This window comes from Micropterus salmoides, unplaced genomic scaffold, assembly GCF_014851395.1.
Source record: "Micropterus salmoides isolate LMB-PRFRI ecotype aquatic unplaced genomic scaffold, ASM1485139v1 Ms_hic_scaffold_15, whole genome shotgun sequence".
In the NCBI taxonomy this organism is placed as follows: Eukaryota; Metazoa; Chordata; class Actinopteri; order Centrarchiformes; family Centrarchidae; genus Micropterus; species Micropterus salmoides.
Genome location: NW_024040596.1, coordinates 19222966 through 19246606, shown reverse-complemented (window position 1 = coordinate 19246606; position 23641 = coordinate 19222966). Strand labels below are relative to the sequence as shown.

The following is a 23641-nucleotide window of genomic DNA, read 5'->3' as shown; positions in this document are numbered from 1 at the left end:
ACACAAGTGTTTTCACTGTTTATTACAAGCAGAATGACAATACAGTGCTTTGCCCTCACTTGCTACAGACAGGCTGGCAAAAAGTCAACAGGTGAACTTTTTAAAATTATTACCCCCCCCCCCCCCCCCCCAAAAAAAAGTTAATTCTCAAAACCTGTTTAGTAATCCAAACAGTGTTGTACTAAAGGTATGATATGAAGTGTGCTGCTCAGCACAGACGTCAACATTTCAGACCTTTGCCAAGCTCAGGAATGACAGGATGAGCACCTGCTGTTCTGCTGATGGACTTAGAAAAAGCAGTTTGACATTCTGATCAGCAGTAGAAGGCTGGTGCGATAAACCCATCTGTGACACAGGCTGACACCTACAGACAGTCCATTCCTAGTCAAGTTATTTGGTCACTTTTTTTTTCTCACCCCTACAATCTTAGAAAAATAACTTGTGAGGAAGAGTGAACACTTAAACCCCAGTCGAAAGACAATATAGACCTTGTTTAAGGGGGGAAAAAGGACCTGTTGTAGAACAAAGTGCAGTGTGTAGACCTATTGATACATCTCTAATGAATCATATAATGTATATGTTGTTCTTATTTTGGTTACAAACGTGAACACACATTCTAACAGAGTTAAAATATAGTATTCTCTCTGGGATACAAAAATAGCAAAAGAAATAGTCACCACGGACAACACAAAAATGACAAGTAGTAGTGAAAATTTGAGCTGTGGAGGGCTCTGCTACCAAAATACTACTACAAAGAATTCCCCATTACATTATTAAAGTAAAATAGACCTTACAGCATTATTGTGGTAGGATTGGTGTGTGACATGTAGAATATGTCTTAATACAGTATGGCAACAGCACAGTGAAGTGAGACACTGCATAACAAGCACCAAGGCCCTTCTATTAATCTACTGAGGTCAGGACGTTGAGCCCCCAAGTCCAAACACTTGAAGAGGCTTGTGGGCTTTGAGTGAAAACTGAAAGAGACAAATCCAGACCTCCAACCAAACTGATAAATCATCTGTGCCCCAGTAAAAAAATACAGAACACCTGTTATTAAATACATGTTGGCAGATGGTGATGTGTATGAAAATAAACTGTATAAACATACAAAAATGCTTCATAATCTGACATTCAAGACTTCCCGAGTCAGTCACTTGCTGTGCAACACGACAGATATGCTTTGGACAAAGAGGACTTCAGATGTTAGAAATGTAGAAAAGAGGTTCATCCACAATGAGCTACAATCTTCGGCTGGAGGACATGATGGACAAATCAGTTCAACATTCTATTGATTTGATTGTGACATCGCCGATTCAAGTCTCCCTCCTAATCATAACAGGCTATATACCACCCCTTCTCACTACAATATATATCAAAAGTGTTTTTGTAAGTTACATCCATACATCAACAGCGAGTGCCATCAATAATTTTAGAACACAGAAAAACTCATGGATTAATGCAACACAGAGAAAAAAAAACCTTATAATGTGATAACATTACATTAGCATTCTTACATTAACATTTGCATAACGCAGAGCATGGCAGCAAACACACAAGCACAATGCAACAGTAAAGAATAGCAAGTCATTTAGGACATCCATAAATAAAAGACTCCATCGGTCTCGGGCTGCTGCTGTTACCCTACATGGCCACATGGAGGCAGGAGTGGGCACAGTGTGCTCATTGTTAGGAGGAAGAAAAGGTGTCATGATATGGTTCATGATGGATGATGTCTGGGATGAAGGAGGATGAGGAAGAACCGAGACAGGAACAGAGCAACATGCGGTAGAGAGATCTGACATGCTACAATGTTATAAAGAAAAATAAAAGTTGACACACTCGTGAGAATAAAGGAAGAGGAAGAATGAGGAGTAATAGACATTGTACCAGACATGCATGCCCTCTGAACCTCGCTTTCCACTTACTAACATGTTAAACAGAGCTAGAAATATAATCCACTAAAAATGGGTATTAATGAATTAAGGCAGGGTGGCTAGAAAACTGCACATCCCTCTTCAGATTTTCCCCATTTCTCTCCTTCAGCTGATGGGTGTGTGTGTGTGTAAGGCTTTGTAATACACCACTTTTGATTGTTTTTTTTTGTTTTTTTTACACTTTTCTCTTTTGGATCCTTGCCTGCTGCTGTGTGGTTACCTGTAAGGCAAAGGTGTGTCTCATACAAACATACAGTAACAGGCAAATTCATGCATACACACTCGCACATGCACACGCACCTAAAGGGCTGAGCTTGACAGCTGCCCCTTACTTGGCCAGACCACAAACTTTTTCAACAAAGATTTACAAAGAAGCAAAAAAAGAAAAAAAAAAGGACACATAAGTGAAGGAACAGGCAAGAACGTGAGACTTAAAATGAGGACAAAGAATACAAAAAGGCCCGAGTGTTGACATGTTGAAATGACATGTTGAAACAGGACAGTTCTATAGTGCATCAAACAATGCACCTTCGCACATGGTTCCCCCTTAGTTCTTAGACTTTTTCAAGTAAGAGTTTGGGTAGGAACATTGATGGGACTACACTTAAATAAAAAGTTAGCAAAGTATGAAGATGAGGCGTCAGGGCTAAAATATCGCAAGGGTTTAGTCCACTCAGGTGTAGCCCAGAAAATGCACATGGTGAACTTAGCATGGAGGTTGATGTGAAAACGTGTTTGTTTGTATTTTGCTCTATAAATCCTTTATTGCACATCGTCGGATGTACTTTAGATTTCACCCCACGAGATCCACATACGCTATGTTTGTGTTCACACAGAGGTTTCCGGCCCTGGAGCGTAGTAGGCAAATCCCGCCCCTGAGAGACGGAGCATGTAGGGGCTGAGAGAACACAAGTCTGCCCCTGCCCCTTCTGCCAAGTGGGCCAGTAGTTTATGGGGAAGGGGGTCAGACCTCCGGAGTGACAGCATCTCCGCGCCGCCAAGGTGGAGGTGAGAAGAGTCCGTACTCGTGCCCATGTAGGATCGACGAGAGGAAAGTGGAGTCGACTCAGCCATGCCACCCCGCGACAGCTTCTCATGATCCTACAGAGAGACGGAGGACACATCATGACAAGAAAATCTAAAACAGGAAAGTAGAAAAGGAAATCAAAGGAATTGCACCATGCAGATCAAATCACAGAACTGAAGGAGAACGGATGTCAGACAGCTGGATACATAAGATCAAACAGCAGGGTTATATTCAGAAGGTTTAATAGTAATACTGTTTTATTTCCTTATCTAATGAAATTAATTGTCCTTATGTACTTTATATGTAGCTTTGGCAATATTGTTGCTATACATTCATGGCAATAAAGCTAGTTTGAATTTGAACATCCAGATGTTTAGTTTGAATGATTAATGACTGGACCTCTGGATCAAATTTACTAAACAAACTGGCCAAAGAAATCCATTAAGTGCACATACTGGACAGAATTTACTGATCAATGATGAGAAAACCTTCTGAAAATTCCCAGTATGATAAATATTCATGTTAGCATGCATATGCAATTAAGACAACATTCACACTCGCTTTTCCATCCTTTCAACACCAGATGTCTTCAGTATTCCTGGTACAAGATGACACTCTTCAGATACACAGTACATGGTTTGCCGAGCTGCCTGGGCAACCTGGATTTTTCCAGATCAGCATCAATAATGGACTACGTAACCTATAAGTGACCTTGCCTGGTAAAATACAACCTTAGTTACTAACTAAATGTTAATCAAATCTGTACAAACCTCAAAAATTTGCCAGTAATATAAGTCACAACTAAACCTCCTCTGACCCAGAACCTTCAATTTGAGCCCCTAAACCTTACTTTCACACCCATCTTAAGCTGCGGTCCAGGACCAAAAAGGAGTCACAACAAGCCTAATATTTCTTGGAGCCCACATGACAAGTGGCAACAGACTTTAAGTAGCCTAGGTCTAATAAAGAGAGGATAAAATTTCTCATTAGGCCATGACCCAGATCAATTTTTCCCATTCCCATCCCATGTGGTGAGAAGCACAGCACACTTGGGAACCTGCACTACAGACTTAATTAGAGATTGTGATTCCTGAAAGTAGGTTTGACGGAAGTAAATATCCTTTGTAGACACACTTATATGGGCCCATCCCCCCAGCTTGAGCTATAGCACCACAGCATGCCCCATGCAGTGCAGAGCAGCAGGAAGTATCATGGCTGCAGCATTAAGAAGCCGAATCCCCACAGTAAACGCCCTCTGTGTGCTGTTACCATGGTGACCCTAGCCCACCTAGGGGGGTGTACTCTAGGGTTTGCTGAGCGGGGTGCTGTGGCTGTTTGACATCATGGAGTCATAGGTCCTAGCAGCTTTTTCCCCACTGTCTCCCTCACAGGTCCTATCAGGGTGGAGCGGACCCCTCTCATTGCTTCTCCCTCCACCTGCAGTGCCAGGAGCCACACAGTCCTCCAGGGACCCCGCTGTCCTTACCTTCTGTGGATGATGTTAAAGGAAAGGTGGTGATAAAGGACCTTGTATCCTGATACACTCAGTTGGCAGATTATTAGGTACACCTAGCCATTGCATTCTAATACAACAGTCCTACAATAAATACTAGCTTCATGAAAATTATAATGTTCAGTTTTTGTTGTTTTAGAGATGTGCTGATCCAATATGATTGTAATGTTGAATCAGCACCTCTGTAAAACAGTTTCAACAAAAATCTTCACAAAGGCAGGATTTATTTCAGGACTATTTTACTAGACTGCACTAGTTTTAGCTAGGTGGCAGCTGAGTTTATATCTGGATTGCAGCTCAAAATTGGTTTAAAGTAAGTAGCTACTTTTGATCAGATTTCACCTCCCAGCTCACATTTGATTTTGTGTGTGAAAATTTCTGACCACCGCTAAACTGAAAAATGGAGCTGAGTAGGATTAGTGTCGATTTTTGGTATCTTGCTAAATTCATAGACTTATAGAAAACATTGTTTAACTTAAACCAATAAACTGCAGCAAATTTTGTGTTGGCGCTTTGTCATTGTCTTCACACATGCTGACATTTACCTTCACTACTATAAATCTGGTCACTCACATCCCTGACAAACTCTGAATGTGACTTCAGATTAAATCACACGTGTGTGACTTTCTGGGTAAGGCACACTCTCCAATTGTGATCTGATCACCAAGGACAAATTTCAGAGGTAAATTTGCACAGCGCCACAGATCTTTGGCAAAATGAGGTTGCCAATGCCACTTTTGGGACTGCAAACCTTTTCTGTAATTCAAATGATCTGATGGTTTAGTGATGACAACCAATAGGGAAATAATGTAAAGATTATTTCCTGGATTCATTTAAGAGTCCAGTGATTCTTGTAGTGTTGTAGAACTCGAGACTGATCTCGGTCTTGAGACCGGTCTTAACACCACATATTGACTCGACCGCATTTGTACTCAATCTTGTCTTGGTCTCAGATCTTGATGACTCAGGATTTTATTTGAAGACCAGTCAATACCATAACGTTGGGAATATCAATAAATTGCTTGTTAACATCCTTACTTTGATGGGATGTAAAACGTATTGCTTCAAATGCAACCAATAACCCTTATTAAATGTGTTGTTACCGTTAACGCCTGTCACCCCTGGTAAACATGGAAAAGGAGTGTTGAATAAAGATGCTTACGTTGATTTCAGCTTTAAGTGTTTGTATGTAGGTGTTTTTATGGGAATGTGGATCTTTCAGATCAATTTGAGAAGTACCTATGATCTCGTTCCACATTTTATTGTGTCATGTAATGTGGGAAACTGGTTTTGGTCTTGACTCGGTCTTACCCTCCCTCGGTCTTGGTCTCGACTTCAGTCTCAGCCCCTAAAAGTCTGAGTCTTTTCTCGGTCTCGATAAACTCTGGTCTTGGTCTTGGTCTCGGTTTGGGCAGTCTGGTCTACAACACTAGGTTCTCATACTTGAGGGCAGAGATGTTGAGCAGACCTAAAGTTGCATGAATGTGATTCATGTGGTGGCATAAATAAAAAAAGGGCTCTGATGCATGTTTTTGTTTTATTTCAATTGCCTGTGTTGTTAATGATTGATAAAATTGAAATCCACTTTTGCTGGAATATGGGGGCTTGAACTTTTTTCAGCTTCTAAAGGGAAGCGTGACAGAAAAAGTTTGAGAACCACTGGTTTAGCCTACAAAATCTCAGAAAATAGAGAAAGTTGCCCCTCAAATTTCCTAGAGCCGAAGATAACATCTTCAAAAATCTTGTTTTTTCAACCAATGACAAAACCCAAAATATGAAATTTACAATGATATAAAACACAAAGAAACAGCAAATCTTCAGATTAGAAAAGCTGGAGCTTTTGGCTGTGTGTTTTAAAAATAACTTAAACAATTAATAATTTATCAAAACAGCTGATGATACATTTTTGGTCAGTTGACTTATAAATTAATTGACTATTCCTTTCAGCTCTACAATAAATAAGAAACATCAAACTGATGTTTCACATTAAAAAGATTCTGCAAATCCAATAATTAGCCTAATGTGCTTTTTTCGAATATCCATCCAATACATGCAAGGTGATAACATGGAAGACATAATAAAAAAAAAGGTATGGTGGATGCTATTTAAACTTCTTAAACAGTAAATGTAAAACTGGACAGAAAACACATGAAATATATAATGGAAGAGGTGACTTCAAAAATGGCATAAAGATGTTTAGAAGAAGATAAAATACAATCCTAACCTGGATTGCAAACCAAACACTGTGTCCCTATTGTCGTCATTAGCGCACTAGTAGTTAGTTTCAGTTATAAGTGGTTTAGGCTGGGACATGCCCCCATGCATACAGAGGCTAAAAAATAGTCACCTCCTCATCCTGCTCCTCTCTCGTCTCTCTGGGCCAATTAGAAACTCATTCTGCTGGAGGACTGAGAAAGCATGAATATGGTGGACGGCTCCACAGTAAGGCACGGGCGAGTGGACTGCAGCCCCGAGAAGAGCGAGCAAGTGCAGAGTGCAGAGACACAGGCACACAGGAGCAGTGGGGGGGGGCAGGAGAGGTGACAGCAATGAAGGAGGATAAGGCAGGTGAAAGAAAGGAATGAAGGAGGATGGTGTGAATTTGGATTGTGGTGGTCCATTAGGGTGCAGAGAGAAGGGAGACAAGAGAAGAAAGAGCACAGCAGGAAGAAATCTGTCAGACCTTTCATTCATTTTTTGCATTCACGGTGAAGCTTGCTTTACAGGAAGGTGAGGCTAAGCCACAGGGGACATGAAGTCACTCTAAATCATGCTGTTGCTTAAAGCTATTAGGGATGCTAATGGTCTTCCTGGATGATTAATAGAGTGGAATAGATTTGCAGCTTACTCATATGGGACTAAAGGTCATTTTAGTTTGTGAACTGCTAAAATTCACAATTTGAATTTTCTTAAATATGGGAAAGCATTAAATAGTAATCGGTTAATGGTTTTAGCAAAGCATTTAGTTAACACCATCAGAAGTCACTACAGGGAAAAAAATCTAAAAACCTAACTTGGGAACAAGATCATTTAAAAGCTCCAGTTTCATTGAGTTGATGCCAAGATTTTACCTGTGCACGTTCGGTGGCTGTGGGACATATGGCCCTGCAAAGGACCTTCTTGATGACATCTGGCAACAAGCTGACTGTAATAAGCAGGATGATGCTAAGCCAGGCCGGGCCACTAGACAGCATCTGCATGAACACGTAGTACATCCTCTGGTAGTTCAGGAAGGGCCTGAGCAGCAACAAGAAAGACAGAAAAGAGTCAGTTTTTTTTTATTTTTCTAATCAACACAAAGGTTACAGATTCTAGAAAAAAACAAAGCCAAATACCAAATGATGCCTCCCCAGAGAAGAGAGAAAATAACGTAGAAAAGTAGTGAGCCCCAGATGACAAAGTGATTGATCCAGGTCCAGTGGTGTGTGTCCAAGGCAAGCTGAAACAGAATATATACATAGTAAACACTCCACCAGTCAATGAAGTCAGTGCAAACCGACTGGCCAGTGTTGTCGATCATTTATGTGACATGCTCGTTAACATGTGTGTGGCAAACTTGTCCACACGTAGCATCAGGAACACATGCATTGGTAATGAACTTATCTAAATGCAGGGATTATTCAATACAATAGACACTAGTGCCCCCCCCCCTTCATTTCCAAAGACATGCTCACACACCTTGAGCGTAACGGTGAAGACCAGCACAGTAAAGACAAGAGTCCCGAAGGTCCAGTTCCCAAACATCTGCGAGGGAAGCGAGGAAGAAGAGGCTTAGTGGCCACATCAATCACACGCCCCTACCACCCTGCATCCATGGATTAGTGAACACACAGTGCATATATTATTATTACTGATGTGGTGAGAGGTGCTCACTTTGGAAAAGAGTATTGGGGCCAATAAACTGAGAATATTTTCACTTCACCTCTTAGCATCCACATTTTTCTAGCTGCTGAAATCCTACAAAGGTTTAGGCAGACATCAGGAGTGAACAGATGGAATGAGAGTTGGAAGGGAGAGAATGGAAGAGGGAGGAGGGTGGAGGGAGAGAGCGATCAAGACAAAGAAACTGGGGAATTTATGGAATTACTACAGCTAGTACCAGTGCACCTATGTTTGCTAGAATTCCTTCATCCTTTCCCTTGTGAATGAGAAAAATTGGGAGCATTTCCGTTTTTCTTTGCCATTTGATTGTTTGTCACCAGTGCAAAGAGTACAGGATGAAAACAGTCTAGCCACCCCCTGGATGCTGGAGCAGTGAAATGAAAAACCAAATAACCCCAACAACTAGTACCACAAATACATGGACATACAAATACACACACACATTAGACAGAATAACAAACAGATGTTGGATCTTAATCTATAATACATACTAGCATTATTCTACTTACTACCACAATGAAACACAAGGATAATGTGGGGAGAGCAACTAAGGTTTCTAATATGTCAGTGGAGTTAAAATCAGTTACTGTGTAGGATTCTGGGCTTTACAGAGATTATGGGAATAATGGAGCACTAGAAAGCTACACATTTAAATGCAAGTGCATAGATGATGTGAAGGATGAAACTGGATGAAACGGTCAAACTGAAAGCTTAAACGGTATGACAGGAACTAAAAAAGCGTGAAAGACAGAGAGAGCTGACAGGGAGGGAGACAGGCTTACCATCTGTGTGTTGGTGGTCATAAGCTGAGGAAGAAGGAGAAGGAGAAGTAGAAGAAGAAGGGCAAAATAAAGAGAGAGGAAGCACAGAGAAGGAGGAGGAAGAAAAGAGAAAAGAATCAGGAAAAAGGGTAAAATGAATTTCAGGATGTTTCAACTTAAAAAAAAAAACAGGACCAAAGGCAATCGAAAACAGTAGACATGATACAAATTAACAATACAGAGAAAGATGCTATTACGTTGTCGATATGAATGGAGATCCAATGTTGCTGACCTATAGGGGGGCCCGGGCCAGAAACCTTACTGTTATAGATCCAAAAAAACACAAAGTCATCCTGCAACACTTAACTCCTCTTTCATGAGACTCCAGTGGAGATGGATGAGTGATCGTAAGGAAAGCACTTACTTTGTGTCCACTATCCTCTTTTAATTTCCCTGACATCTCGAACACGCCACAACGTGCCATGACTGTTCTATTTTCACTCGTTTCACAAAATGACAGATGAGACAGAGACTCACCTGGCCATTGCTGGTGAATGTGGTGTTGTCAAACAGGAAGTAGGCACCAAAGAAGAAGATAACAGCATCAAACACACCCAGGCATGTCCAATACAGGAAGACAGGCCAGCGGAGGAGGGAGTTCTTTGCTATGTCCCTAAGAAAGGTGGGCAGAAAAAAGAACAGTTGAGCAAAAGCAACAAACACTGAATCATAAAAGTCTTTTTTTCATCATTTTTTTCAGCAGAACCGCTCCGACATTTCTTCGCCCTCACCTGTACAAGGACGGCTCCCTCTTGAGTGTCTCCATTGTGACATGCTGCTCAACTAGGCTGTAGAGGAGAATGGGGAGTGAGGTGAAGCTGATGTTGTACAGCGTCAAATAGGCTGTGTCATACAGAGGCTGCAAAGGGACAAAGACAATACAGATAGCATCAGACATCTGCAACTGAAAGGACATCTTAAAAGAGACATTAATTGATTTTTTTGGCCACTTGGGTGCAGCAGAACAAGCTGAGACAAAGTGTGGTTCCAACTTTGTGCAGCCGGAGAAAAGCAACTGCGGCCACCGGACTCGGTGTCTGCAGACGCTTTGCTCCCGCAAAGTTTTAATGTCTTGTGACATGGTGACGTTTTGCAGTGCCGGTGAAAGTCAGACAATTTCTTACCAGCATGCCTTATTTTAAGTCCAGCATGCATCATGTTAAGTCTGCGCTGCACTGCGCAGCGCCGCATGGAGTCAAACGATGGATATGCTGACAAATATTCATCTTATCAAGTTGTTATCATGAATATGTTTGCAAATAATAGCAAGACACAGCTTTCATTTAGCGTTGTGCTTCTGGCTATTTGTCAATTGTAAAGCCAAGAAAGTCTCTTTCGTGATCTGTTTTGCTCTTCATCAACTCCAGAGAAAAGTGTCTGGTCCTTCAGCTGCTAGATGTTCTGCTTTTTGACCTGCTAATTGGTGCTAGTCAGGTATTGTAAAGTAGGTTAAAAACAAGATTCATGAGAATCGAGTTTGAGGGCCATAAAATCAAAACAATGAGCTAAAAGAGGTGGGCATGCTCAGCAGAACTGAGCTGCAGAGTAAGGTTGTCTCTACGAATAACACCTTTCACATTCCACATAGTCATTTGATCCATTGCTAACATGAAAATATTAATGACTGCAGTCAAAAAACATTAAAAACAAAAGCATTAAAAACTATATAGAGCTAGTTTAACGCAGAATACTGTGAGGATATGAAATGCATACATACTAAATACATGTTAACCCCTAATGCAGTAAAAGTTACTTACTTGCTGGGAGAACCCACAGAAAAACTGATACAGGAACTGAGGGAAGATGAAGCATACATTCTGGAAAGATTTAAGAGGAGAGAAAAAATAACAAATGGAGAAAGTGATAAGCTGTTGACAAGTACACATGAAGAAATTTGAAGAATCTAAAAATGCTACTATCTACACATTTCTGTTTATGCAGAGATTGTGTGCTATAAGCTCACTGAGTGGGCTGCAAAGAGCTGGCCTGCCAAAAGGAAAAAATGAATCAGTTGGCAGGGCACTGCTTGCTATGGAAGCCGCCCACACTGATCATCATAGCCATGAATCCAGAAAAGAATGCTGCACTGGGGATTCATGAATCCGGTAATCTGTCAGAGTAGCTGCAAAATCTGGTTCTTTGTAACTCACTGTTTCACTGGGAATTACGATAAAGTGATTAAAATGTGTGAGCCAGTGGAGTACACTAGGCATTTGTCTTGTACCTTGTAGAAGAAGTACTGAACAAGTTCAGCAATCCGGATGTAATAGTAGTGGCCATGAACAAGTAACATCTTCTTCAGGTGTTTGAACTTGGGGATGGCGTAGTCACTGTTCCTTGCTGCCTGTCGGCCTTCTTTACCCATGATCCCTTTAGAAAAAAAAAATGGAGGTTGGTTACATAATCTGATCAGGAATGTAACACAGCTGTGTGTAACATGAAAAGGTGTTTTTTACCAATCTAAATACAGAGAACCCAATCTATCCCCATCCCCATCTATGTGGCTTATCACATAGGTATTGTATCCCTGTAATTTTTGGCATATACGCAAAAAGGAATCTAGTGCATACATGTTTTATTGGCTGAATTTGTGGGTAAAATCTAGTTTAATATATATAATATAGTTTTTCTAGGCTATTTATTAACTATTTCTTATGAAGTTGGATTTTCTTTTCAAAATGTATATTTACTGTTGCTATGATCTTTAATAAATGTTAGCAAATTCCTTTGTTTTTGTTGTTCACTGAAGACATTTGGGTTTAAGATCAAAAGATGTGTATGAGACAAGAGTTCAGAATTTCAGCTTTCAATTTCACATCTAGATGTGTTAAACAACTCAGGACATACCACCCTTTGTTTGAACCCACCCATTTTTCAAGTGAGCAAAACTATTGGAACCTGTGACTGACAGATGTTTCTTGTTGCCCAGATGTTGCCTTTTAGATTGATTGTCCAAACATTGAATAGCTCTGCATGACTAGTCTAAGTTTTCATACTTGGTTCAAACCTATAAAGACTGCATTTCCTGTTAAAGACAACATGAAGACCAGAGAGCTGTTTATGAGAGAAAAGCAAGCCATTGTCAAGCTGAGAAAAGAAGGAAAATCAACCAGAGCCATTGGACAAACATTGGGCATAGCAAGCACAACAATTTGGAATGTCCTGAAAAAGAAAGAAACTACTGGTGCACTGAGCAACAGACGTCCAACAGGTCGGCCAAGGAAAACAACAGTAGTTGATGACAGAAATATCGTAAGAGCTGTGAAGAAAACCCCCAAAACATCAGTAAGTGACATCACCAACAACCTCCACAGTGCAGGGGTGAAGGTATCACAATCCACTGTTGGAAGAAGAGAGCAGAGGTATAGAGGCCACACCACAAGATGAAAACCACTCATCAGCAGTAAGACTTGGAAGGCCAGATTGAAATTTGCAAAGAAGTACAGAGATGAGACGCAAAGGTTCTGGACCACAATCTTATGGACTGATGAGACCAAGATTAATCTCTACCAAAGTGATGGAAAGGCCAAAGTGTGGAGAAAGAAAGAAACTGCTTATGATCCGAAGCATACAAGCTCATCTGTGAAGCATGGCGGATGTCATAGCTTGGATGTGCATGGCTGCTTCTGGAACAGGCTCATTAATATTTATTGATGATGTAACTGATGATGGTAGCAGCAGAATGAATTCAGAAGTGTACAGAAACATTTTGTCTGCCAATTTATGGAGAAATGCATTGAAACTAATCGAGAGGAGTCCAACGAAGGTTAAAATGAAGGGCAACTGGACTTGGTTGAAGCTACTGGAAGACGTTTCGTCCCTTATCCAAAGGACTTCTTCAGTTCTGACTGACTGGCAGGGAAACTCAGCTATTTAACCTCAGTGGGGTCGTTATCTCGGGTCATCGATACTGCTGGTTCGTTAGTGTTCCTTGTTGCTGTGACGACAGTCGTTACAGTCGTTGAGACTGCCTGTGGCCAAGACTGAACGACCATCGTTGGTATCTTCACCTGAGGCCAATAGGTTACGTTTGTTGAGTTTCCTGGGAAGTGATGAAAGGACAGCATTGTAAGTGGGGGATAAGTGGTGGCGTAGACCCCCTCCCCTGTTCAATGACGGCTTCTCAACCCTGGTGTAGATGGCTTCCTTGACAACCATCCATCTTCTCTGTCTAAAATGTGCACCTGGTGGTAATCGAGAGGAGGTTTATCATGCAGCAGGACAATGACCCAAAGCACACTGCCAACAAAACAAAGGACTTCATCAGGGGAAAAAGTAGAAGGTCTTAGACTGGCCAAGTCAATCGCCTGACCTTAACCCAATAGAGCATGCATTTCACCTCCTTAAAAGGAAACTGAAGTGAGAAACACCCCGAAACAAACAAGAAGCTGCGGTAAATGCCTGGAAGCATCACAAATGAAGTTGCAGTTATTGCAAGCAAGGGTTATGCCACCAAATATTAAATGTTATTTACTTTAAGATTTTTTGTTCCATTACTTTTGCTCACCAAAGAATGCTATGGTCTAATACAAACAGTGATATGTCCTAAGTTGTTTAACACATCTATATGTGAATACCAGGAAATAAAAGCTGAAATTCTGAACTCTTGTCTCATACTCATCTTTTGATTTTAAACCCAAATGTCTTCAGTGAACAACAAAAACAAAGGAATTTGCCTCTCCGTTCCCATACTTTTGGAGGTGACTGTATCTGTCACAACTGATTTCCAAGTTTGAGGAATTGTTTGTGAAAAAAACAAACACATATTCATCAGATTTGTTTTACTTTATATTTAATATCAATATAAATATAGGCTTTAGAAATCAACTCTGGCTCTAAGAGAAACAGCATCTTTCATATATAAATGGATGATTAAGCAAATTAGCCACTAAATACGCTGGTGAAATGAGCTCACCAATGCCCACATGTGCTTCCAAGATCATGCTGACATCGTTGGCTCCATCGCCAATGGCGAGGGTTATGGGGTGCTCCTTGGAGGCTTTAATTAGCTTCACAATCTGCAGAAACAAAAACCCAATTTCAGTCACTACCATCATTGATAATTTAGGAATGTGCAAGGAATGTGCAAGTGAAGTGCAGTTCTCTCACCTGTGCTTTCTGCAGGGGTGCCATGCGACAGCAGAGCACAGCGCTGCAGTTGCGACAGATCTCTAGAAAGATCTCTCTGTAGTTGCTGGGCCCGGCGCGCTCCTGGTTGGACTTTAGTATTGCGGACAGAGTGGCCCCATCGATGATAAGACCAAAATCAAGGCAGTCTACTGACAACCTGTAACAAAATATCACAGACCGATCAACAGGGAGCTTTTCACATAACCCTGCAAGCACGCTTATTCTTGTTTTACATTTTAGTAAAATCAGTATCTTTGGGTTTTGGAATGCTGGTTCGACAAAATAAGACATTTGAGGATGTCACCTAAGACTCTTGGAAATTGTGACAGACAGCCCTAATATACTGTAGATATTATCTCATACCCAGAAATGGAGCGTTGTCTGAGAACGGTCCTGTTTAGTTCAAACAGGACATCGTGCAGACTCTGCTCTTCTGTGCGTTTTTTGGTCAGCTCCAGGATTTGAGTGCTGCGACGGAATAGCTTGCTAGCGTAGCAGGTAGCCGCTGCCGTCTCCATCTTGTCCCCTGTCAGGACCCAAACTTTCATCCCAGCCTTGTGCAATGACTCAATGGTGTCTGCGGCTTTCTCCTGGAGCCTGTGCATCAATAAGTCGATAAGTGTTTCAGCCTCCAGTGGGGTAAGTAAAAGCATCCATCAACACTTCAATCAGTCAACTAGCAAGTGGTGATAACTTATCAATGCATGACCACCCACGTCCCTGCCCATGAGCAGTGTATCTACTAGGAAGTCAAACTGTCAGGCACCTGATCAATTAGTTAGGGAATACTATCTTTGCAGGCCACTACTGAAGTCTAAAAAACATCTCATACTGTAACAGAGCAGGAAATAAAAAGGGAAAAAGGAAACAAATGGCACAGCAGTAATCAGTATTAGTAGTAAGTCACCTCTCAGAGTTTAGTCTTTTATGCCCTCATGAGTCATTACAATACTTTGATGAAGACAACTTCATGACTCATAAATCTTCTCTGCGGTCCCCCTGCTGCTGCACTGCTTTTAAATCTTTCCCTTCTGTTCTCTCTCTCTCTCTCTCTCTACAAGGCGACCAACCTGTCCTCCACTGCCGTAGCGCCCAAAAGCACAAAGTCCCTCTCAATGATGTCATAGGCCTGCGCCAGCCTCTGCTCCCTGTCCTGCAGGGCCAGCTTGGCTTCGTTCAGGTGATGACACGCCTCCTCGTATTCGGAGTCTGACAGCCTTCGATAAGCGACACACAGAGTCCGCAGCCCCTCCTGTGTTAAAGTGAAGAAGAGAGATGTTGAGGGGGACTGGAGCTGTGAATGTTATCTGATGTCGGGTGATCCAATGTGAGCTTGCTGAACAACATGGGTTTGGAAAGGACAACACCATTACTTCGTGTCTTATTATTTTTGGGGCTACTTAAAAGCACAACACATTAGTATTCATTTGGAGTCATGTTTCTGGCCAAATGACAAATGTTTAGTCCAATTTTCATTCTCCTTTTATTTCTGCTTTGGTCTTCAAAGCTCCTGAGGGAAATATCCGGCTTTTTAGCTGCTAAATGCTCCACAATGCTAACCAGCAACTGTAAGTCACTAACTTTCTCAGTCTGTCATTTGGTGCTGGGCCAAAACAGAAAAGTTTACAACCAGTCAATGAGCTGAAAGATGCTAAAACGCTACACAGAGCTGACGGAAACTGCAGAGTTGGGTCATAATTATCTGTGGGTAAAACAATCGACACCTTTCACATTACACATACTGTAAGTCATTGATTACTAACATGAAAAAACTAAATTTTATTAAGCTGCTGTTAAGAGACATTTTTCTCTGACTAAAAATCTGAATTTTCAGTCAGAGAAACTTTTTTCTTTTTATGTACTCAGTGTTTAGCTAAATTTAATTCTTGGCAGGAGCATTTAAGCTAACATGGGTCAGTGAACATCTTTTATGATCCTTGTATTTATGTTATTAATTTAAATGAGAAAAAAAGCTTATAAGGATACACTACATCCTACACATCATACATTGCGTTAATAGGTAAGTTTGATATTTTGAAACCTGGACCCCATTTTACCTCTCTGGTATACCACTGCCTCGATCCGTAATTTAGTTTGTATAATTGTGTGACCCTTTAAAACACCAAATTTACACAATACCACAAACAAACAAAAACACCAAAGACACAAAACAACACAAACAAACTACTGGTCTGAGGCAGTGGCTGACAATCAACTCCCGTGTTCTGTGAGGTAAAATTATGTTTTTTGTCAAGGGAGTCTGGTGGTTTTGACGAGAGCGATATAGCAATTGTTTCTGGTTAAACCAAAAGGTTCTATCTAGAATCTGTAAGGATTCTTTCCATAAAGACACGTGTAATAACAACTTTGGTGGACATTCTTTAACAGTGCGCATTTTCCCGCAAGGATTGCATTACAGCTTTGTTTTACTGCTGCTGGCTGCAGAGTGCTCGCTCAATAGGGGACCAACTTCAAAAAATATTGTCCCAGTTAGTAACAGACACAAAACATGGGAAAATAAGGTCCAGGTTGAAAAATACCAAATTTAAGTTTGAAAAATATCACTGAATGACAATGAACACAATGTCTCAACCCATTCTATATCTGTACTTCAAAATGTACACTTACTACAGCATTCTGCTCCACCCGGGCTTTCACCTGCTCCACCTTCCCAGATACTACCCGAGGAAAAATTGATGAGTCTGCCCCCTTACAAAACAGCAGGTATTCTCCTGAGATTCCACAAACACAAACATAGACAGAAAAAAAACACATTTTAAACAAACTGCAAGAATAATCCAGTGTCTGGTCACGGATTAATAAAATGCATTAACATAGCATTGATAACTGTTTCACTTCAGTATATAAGTATGTCTTACCTGAGCTTGACTTGACTATGACGCTCATTCTCCTCCTGACAGAGTCGAAATTCAGTACATGGAGCAGCTCAAACCTGAAGGAGAGAGAGTCTTTGCATAAAGGTTGTCCTCTTTGTTAACTACATAATTTCCATTAATCTTCTTTAGTGGGTTTTTCCAATGCCTTGCAAATGAAGTAAAATTAGTCACTTCAGACACCTGTGCCTTTTTTTTAAGTCGACCATGACCTTTTTTACAGGTTCATACATACAGTACCCACTCATTATGTTCATGCTTCTGTCTGTTTAAAAGTCTGTTCTGTAACTGTTACAGACCCTGATGTGATGCGACGGTAATATCAAAAACAGAAAGTAAAACAGGTAATTCCAGGGATTGATCAGGCTTTTCAAGGGTGCTTGTTTGGCAAATAGTGACTTCTAGAGACACTTTTATTATTAATCTGCATACAATGTCATTGATAATGTTTTTTTACTAATTTAATTAAAAAGTCACTTGCATCGAGTGCCTCTTGTAGGGCTATCCCACCCACTTCTAAATGAATGACCCTCTTTTGTGTTTCAGTTTCTGAGAATTATAGATGATCCTTAAACTTCTTAATATGCAAACCATAATTAAAATCAGTAAAATCTCTGACTGAAGTTTGAGATCAGCGGTAAGTACATTTTAGACTAGTCTGGTAGTTTGTTTCAAGGGCAAAAGTATTCAGATTCCATATAAATGGCATAAAAGAAAACTGCAAGTGTGAGAAAACTCTAAAACCTTTTGCCTTTCCAACCCCTCCAAAGTCTTCACATCTGCTGGATGCACCCCCCTCCCCTCTCCAGCTCCCCTGCTTCCTTAAAATAGCTCACTATTGACAGGCCACTGCAGAGAGGGAGAACGGGTATGTGAATACTTCCTACGGATCAAAACATTAGACACTCTCCACAAAACCACTCTCCAGTGGAATCTTGCTGCCTTTCATTCTTACAGATCAGTTGGAGGTTTTTGATCTGACTGAGCAGTTTCTAAAAACAAGCCTCTACCCACTGTTTTGTGGTTGACTTTGTGTTTTGTTCTAACCTCTGTTGAACATGAAATGCAATCCCAGAGCCGTTTCTCTCTAGGCAGCTGATTTATGATCACAACTCCATCAAATAAATTACTACTATTATATCTCCTGTGCTTTAACCACAACAGACCACTTAATAGACCAACCTTTCAATCTCATCATCTTTGTTGAGGATCTCCATGTAGTTGTCTTTCAGTCTCAGATAGGTGTAACCCAGCCTGCCAACGAGAGTGAGAGAAAGGATCCATAAACACTATGCAGTATTACTCACTTGCATCACACTTAAAAAGGCTAAAGGTGTTCTGACGCATTAAGCGTAACCTGAGCACAGCTCACACATACACTTAGTACATTCTACTACATCTGTGAAAGCAATATGTGAGAGCAACACCCTGTGATTTGGCACATTGGACGATGTGTCTTACATGTGTGTAAGGCCATTTGCAGACCAAAAATAGCACTGTGTTAAAAACAAACATATAGGTATGTGTTGGTGTGGACATGTTGCTCCAGGTACCAGTGAGATGATCAAATACAAGCCAGGAAGTCCAGGTTCAAGCTATGGATATTAAAGCATACGTGATGCCAAAACACTGCATAACACTTCATTATGATATGAGACAGCTTTTAACAACTCTGGAGATTTTTCACAGCGGCAGTCCTTTCATTTCTACAGGAACGTGAGTATTTGATTTGCCAATGCTTTGTTTTGCCCGGTGGCGTTGCAATGCATTGCAGAAAAAGAGGAGCCTGATTCAACTTTTTGTTGGCTGACAATGTGTTTTTTTTGGCAGGACCCCTTGGAAACGGGCCAACCAACATAACGGTTTGCACAGCAGCAGAACATCACCAGGGAAGACACCAAGTTTTGTGTGTGTGTGTGTGAGAGACTTCAGACAGTGATTGAGTGCCGAGGATTTCCAACCAAATATCTATCCTAGTCCCCTAAATTTGAGGGACTATGAATATAAAGGGCTACATTTCTTACACTGTTCACCTGATGTGAATGTATACACCCTCAAATTGAAGCTAGAAGTCAGAGCTCTTTTTGAAATCCCATGTGTGAGTACAGAGCCAACACAACAAAATGAGACTCTGCCCTATTACTTAAGGGCTGCAAAGTAAATTTTAAAAAATTGTGTGCTTTAGTGTGTTTACCTTTTCATTCCCTCCACCAAAGCCACCTCATCCGGTGAGGAGGAGATGTAGAAGGAGGTGGGCCGGCCCTGGTGGATGCCCCTCTTGATGCCATCCACCGTCTCCTCCTCCTTCACCTGTACCGTGTGACATAGACACAGCGCCCGGAAAAACAGGTCCTCGTGTTCCTACAGACACAAAGTCATACATTATAATCCTCTGTAATTTTATAATTTCAAAGGCACTTTTATTTCACTGAAATAAAATACAAAAGTTCAGAACTTCTTTAGAGGCACAAATTTGCTGTATTATTTTTGAACGTTTCCCATAATAACACAGAAATAAAGCAGCATAACCCCTTTTCTTTAAATTTAGGCAGGGAGTGCTCTTCTTTCTCTCTGGTCATCTGTGGTGGCTACTGCTGCTCATGCTGACTACACAATATTTCTTCTATTAAATCTAAAGAAACCACTGTTGTCACTGCCGGAAAAGCAAGGCTCATCAGTTTTCTGTGTACCAGAGGAACTTTATCTCATCTAAAGGCCCGTGCAGACTACACAACTTTCAGCGTCGTGACCGGAGTCTTGAAGTCGTTGTGGCGTTCAAACTACGTGACTGATTGGTAACGGTGTCACACACTACACGAGCTGACAGCAGCTGTGTCACCCAACGCTGGTCTACAAACCAGGTTTTGTCAAGAAAACACATGTGAAAAGTGAAACAGGAAATGACACTACACACGAAACAGCTGTTGTTTGTTATTATAAAGATACCAATTATAATGACAAAGAATATGGGTGAAAGAATGGATTAGCACATGCAGGTAGCAGGGATTATCTGAGCTACAGAGAGAGTTGGAGGTGAGTAAAAAGTGTTTTGTAGTGTATCTGCGATGTGTCAGTGATGTGTCTGGGAGCCGTTTTGATGCATTGTTGAGTAGTTCACACACAACCACAGATGGATCGCTGATTTACTCCTGATCACAGCCCGACGGTCACCGAGCTTGCCGACCGGCAAATCGGGCTAAAAGTCGTGTAGTGTGAACTAGGCTTTAGACACAGCAAAAATTTCAGTTTTCATAAACTGGATACCGGCTTGTATGCCTACTGTGTTTATCAGCAATGGAAATGAGCAGATATTTGTTTATATCAAAATGTCAGAGATAATTACTTTAATAGTCCTCCTGCCTGAAAATGTGACATGTTAATCTGCAAGTGTGGCTCACGTACATTTTCAACTAGTTTTCTTCACTCACAGCCAAGCACAGCCAAGAAGCCTGTTTACTTTGTCAAACGCACATACTTACTCTCCTATATCCTCCAGGTGAGGAATCAATCATGTCTATACTGGAGGCAGCACTGAGGATTTGGCCGTTGCAGATGGCATGTGGGATGTAGACGTTTCCATCGACACAGCATTCAATAAACTCCATGTTGTTTTCAGTCAGAGTGCCTGTCTTATCAGTAAACACATACTCCACCTGGGAGGGAAGAAGGAGAGAGATACTGAAGAAAGTGCAGATACGTTATGCAAATGTGTGTGTGTGTGTGTGTGTGTGTGTGTGTGTGTGTGTGCGCACTCATGTACCTGTCCCAGCTCTTCATTCAGGTCAGAGGTGTTGACCTGAGCGCCCTCTCCCAGCTCTTCGTCAAACATTTCCTCATCCCAGGTGATGAAATAGGAGCCCAGAAATTTCTGCATCTCCACCGTCACGTACATAGACACTGGGATGATGTAATTAAACAAGACCATGAAGGCCAGGAAATCTGTGAATGCTCGGATCACCTGAAACAGGGAGAAAGAACGACAATGGCTATGAAGTTTTACGGAAATTAGATATGGGCCTGGGTAGCAGAACTGTGTTTTTCAAGTTAGAGGTTGATGAACAGACCACATGGCGTTGGCGCTCGTTCTCAGTCCTGTGGTTGTACCAGGGCTCGTCTCGGTCAGGAGACCACTGCCAAGCGTATTTCAGAACAGTGTTGATCACTGCTTTACTGATCAAGATGCACAGATACACTACCAGAAAGGCATTCATCGACCTGCAGGGAGACAGAGTAAAGATCAGGAAGAGGAAACAGGAAATGTACTAATCCTCAAATAAAATCTCAGCAAACTTTAAACCTAAAGTGTGAAATGAATGGGGATGTTGATCCTACTTTTCTACAGCGGAGCGCTTCTGAGATTTGGACTGGTAATTAAGTGCCATCTTGGTGTCCATACCAGTGTAGACTGCAACAGCTGAGGGCAAAGAAAACACTAAGTTATCAAGACAATAACGCCTTTCATCTAACTTTTCTCAACATTCAAGAGACACTGAACAGACTGAATCCACATGTTACTACCGTAAATATGTTGTGTGTTCTTCAGTGTGGCTCCTCTAAGGAGCAAGTTCTCAGCCCCAAGTGGTCTGCAAGAATGAGACAGAATCATTGGCTGTCTTAATTTCAGGTACATCAGACATTCGATTCATTCAGAATAGAAAGAGTTGGCCTTGTCAATAAATGGCATACCCAGAAACGTAATGTGTACAAATAGTACCTGCCTACAAAGAATCAGTACACTCACCTGGCTACAGGCTCTTCATTGTCCTTGTAAATATTAATGCGTCCTACAAACCTGCAAAAAAAAATAAAAATCACAACAAAATAAAATCAAGAGAAGCAACAAGGAAAGATCTGCTACCAAGAGGTTGTAGCTGATTATGTGTGTGTGTACAAAGATGCTTCAGTGAGCGTGTGTCACACTCACTTGTAGAGGTCAGGCTGCGGTTGTTCACATTCAATAGTGGCATGTAGTGAATCCACCTCCCGCTCCGTTCTAAAGGCCATGGTATCTGGTACAGCATAATAGGTCTGAGACAGAAAGGTGGAGGAAGGGGGAAGAGGAAGAAGACAACAGAGGAAAATGTCACCCACAGCCACTAATGAGAGCAGGGTTCATTTGACTCCTCAGCCTGGCTTCCAGCTGATATTCTAAATGTCTGGGAGAGCCAGGGAGGTGAGCTGTTATAGATCGCTCCCGGGGTCAGCAGAGGACAGCGTGCTGGGATGGAAAGCACATCAGGGGGTCACCCTGTGGGCATGTATGAGGAGGGTGGGTGGTGTACTCTACGGTACGCTGTGACATGTGTGTGTATGTGTGAGTGCTCAGTCAAGCATATGGTCACGTGAGTGACATCAGTGAACATCAGAGGTAAAGTGAAAATGTGAATTGACTGTGTGCGTGAGGGTTCATCACTTACATCATTATGCATTTGTGTATCTGTGTTCATGTGTTGATTGATATAGTTTATGGCTGCAATTAACAATTTATTTCCTTTAATCCGAATATTTTCTCGATTAACTGTCAGATAATACCGAAAAATGCTTCACAGTTTAGTTAAGCCTTGGGTGACAAGACGATCGACTTGTTTTGTCTGAATAAAAGTCTTAAACCAAATATATTCAGTTTTCACATACAGTATGATAAAGAGAAGCACCAAATCCTCACATTTGAGAAACTGGAATGTTTAAAATTTAATGTTTGACAGAAAATGATTACACAATTTAGAGCGAAAATGTCATTTGTTATGGAAAGATTTCAAATCTCCACTGATTCTAGCTTCTCAGATTTGAATATTTGCTTGTTTTTTTCAGGTTTTTAGAAAACTAAATAACTTTTGGTTCTGAAACGTTGGTTGAACAAAACATGCAACTTAAATATATTACTTTGGGCTTTAAAAAGGCGCCACGGTGGTGCCGGTTGTTAGCGCTGTCACCTCAACGGTTGCCCCGGCCTTTCTGTGTGGAGTTTGCATGATCTCCCCGTGTCTGGATGGGTTCTCTCCGGGTGCTCTGGCTTCCTCCCACCGTCCAAAGACATGCGGACTAGATTAACTGGTGACCCTAAATTGTCCTTAGGTGTGCATGTGAGTGTGACTGGTTTTTTGTCTATGTGTGGTCCTGCGATGGACTGGTACCCCGCCTTTCGCCCGATGTCAGCTGGGATTGGCTCCAGCCCCCCACGACACTGTACGCAGGATTAGCGGTTGACGTTGGATGGATGGATGGATGGATGGATGGAAGGATGGGCTTTAAGAAATGTTAATAGAAATTTTTCAAGATTTTATTACATTTGATAGGCCAAACAATGAATTGATCAATTAAAAAAAATAATCAGCAGATTAATCTCTAATGAAAACAACCATTAGTTGCAGTCCTAGTCTGTATCCAAATAGTTAAAAATTAAATTAATTAATTATCAGGTGATCTGTTTCAGCTTT

At 41.3% G+C, this 23641-nt stretch overlaps 1 protein-coding gene across 7 annotated transcripts in view; it reads right to left on the bottom strand.

The window, feature by feature from the left end:
- Nucleotides 1-120: 120 nt before the first annotated feature.
- Nucleotides 121-23641, bottom strand: part of LOC119904301 (probable phospholipid-transporting ATPase IH) — a 40498-nt gene continuing 16977 nt past the window's right edge. Inside the window, exons 1-25 of one of the 7 annotated variants that reach the window (XM_038720869.1) lie at nt 23138-23192; nt 22129-22232; nt 21946-21996; nt 21723-21787; nt 21537-21618; nt 21269-21419; nt 20965-21162; nt 20684-20857; nt 19399-19565; nt 18387-18458; nt 17190-17263; nt 16939-17042; nt 15381-15562; nt 14674-14907; nt 14290-14467; nt 14096-14198; nt 11405-11550; nt 10938-10997; nt 9912-10039; nt 9658-9793; nt 9142-9165; nt 8156-8221; nt 7813-7916; nt 7549-7714; nt 121-3038 (exon numbers count right to left, since the gene is read on the bottom strand). In XM_038720869.1, coding sequence (XP_038576797.1) covers nt 2766-3038; nt 7549-7714; nt 7813-7916; nt 8156-8221; nt 9142-9165; nt 9658-9793; nt 9912-10039; nt 10938-10997; nt 11405-11550; nt 14096-14198; nt 14290-14467; nt 14674-14907; nt 15381-15562; nt 16939-17042; nt 17190-17263; nt 18387-18458; nt 19399-19565; nt 20684-20857; nt 20965-21162; nt 21269-21419; nt 21537-21618; nt 21723-21787; nt 21946-21996; nt 22129-22232; nt 23138-23176 — 3081 coding nt within the window. In that variant the 5' untranslated portion in view covers nt 23177-23192 and the 3' untranslated portion in view covers nt 121-2765. Of the gene's footprint in view, nt 3039-4233; nt 4454-6824; nt 6940-7548; nt 7715-7812; nt 7917-8155; nt 8222-9141; nt 9166-9657; nt 9794-9911; nt 10040-10937; nt 10998-11404; nt 11551-14095; nt 14199-14289; nt 14468-14673; nt 14908-15380; nt 15563-16938; nt 17043-17189; nt 17264-18386; nt 18459-19398; nt 19566-20683; nt 20858-20964; nt 21163-21268; nt 21420-21536; nt 21619-21722; nt 21788-21945; nt 21997-22128; nt 22233-23137; nt 23193-23641 lie in introns of those variants that run through there. The other 6 variants (XM_038720865.1, XM_038720867.1, XM_038720866.1 and 3 more) reach the window with 6 other exon arrangements.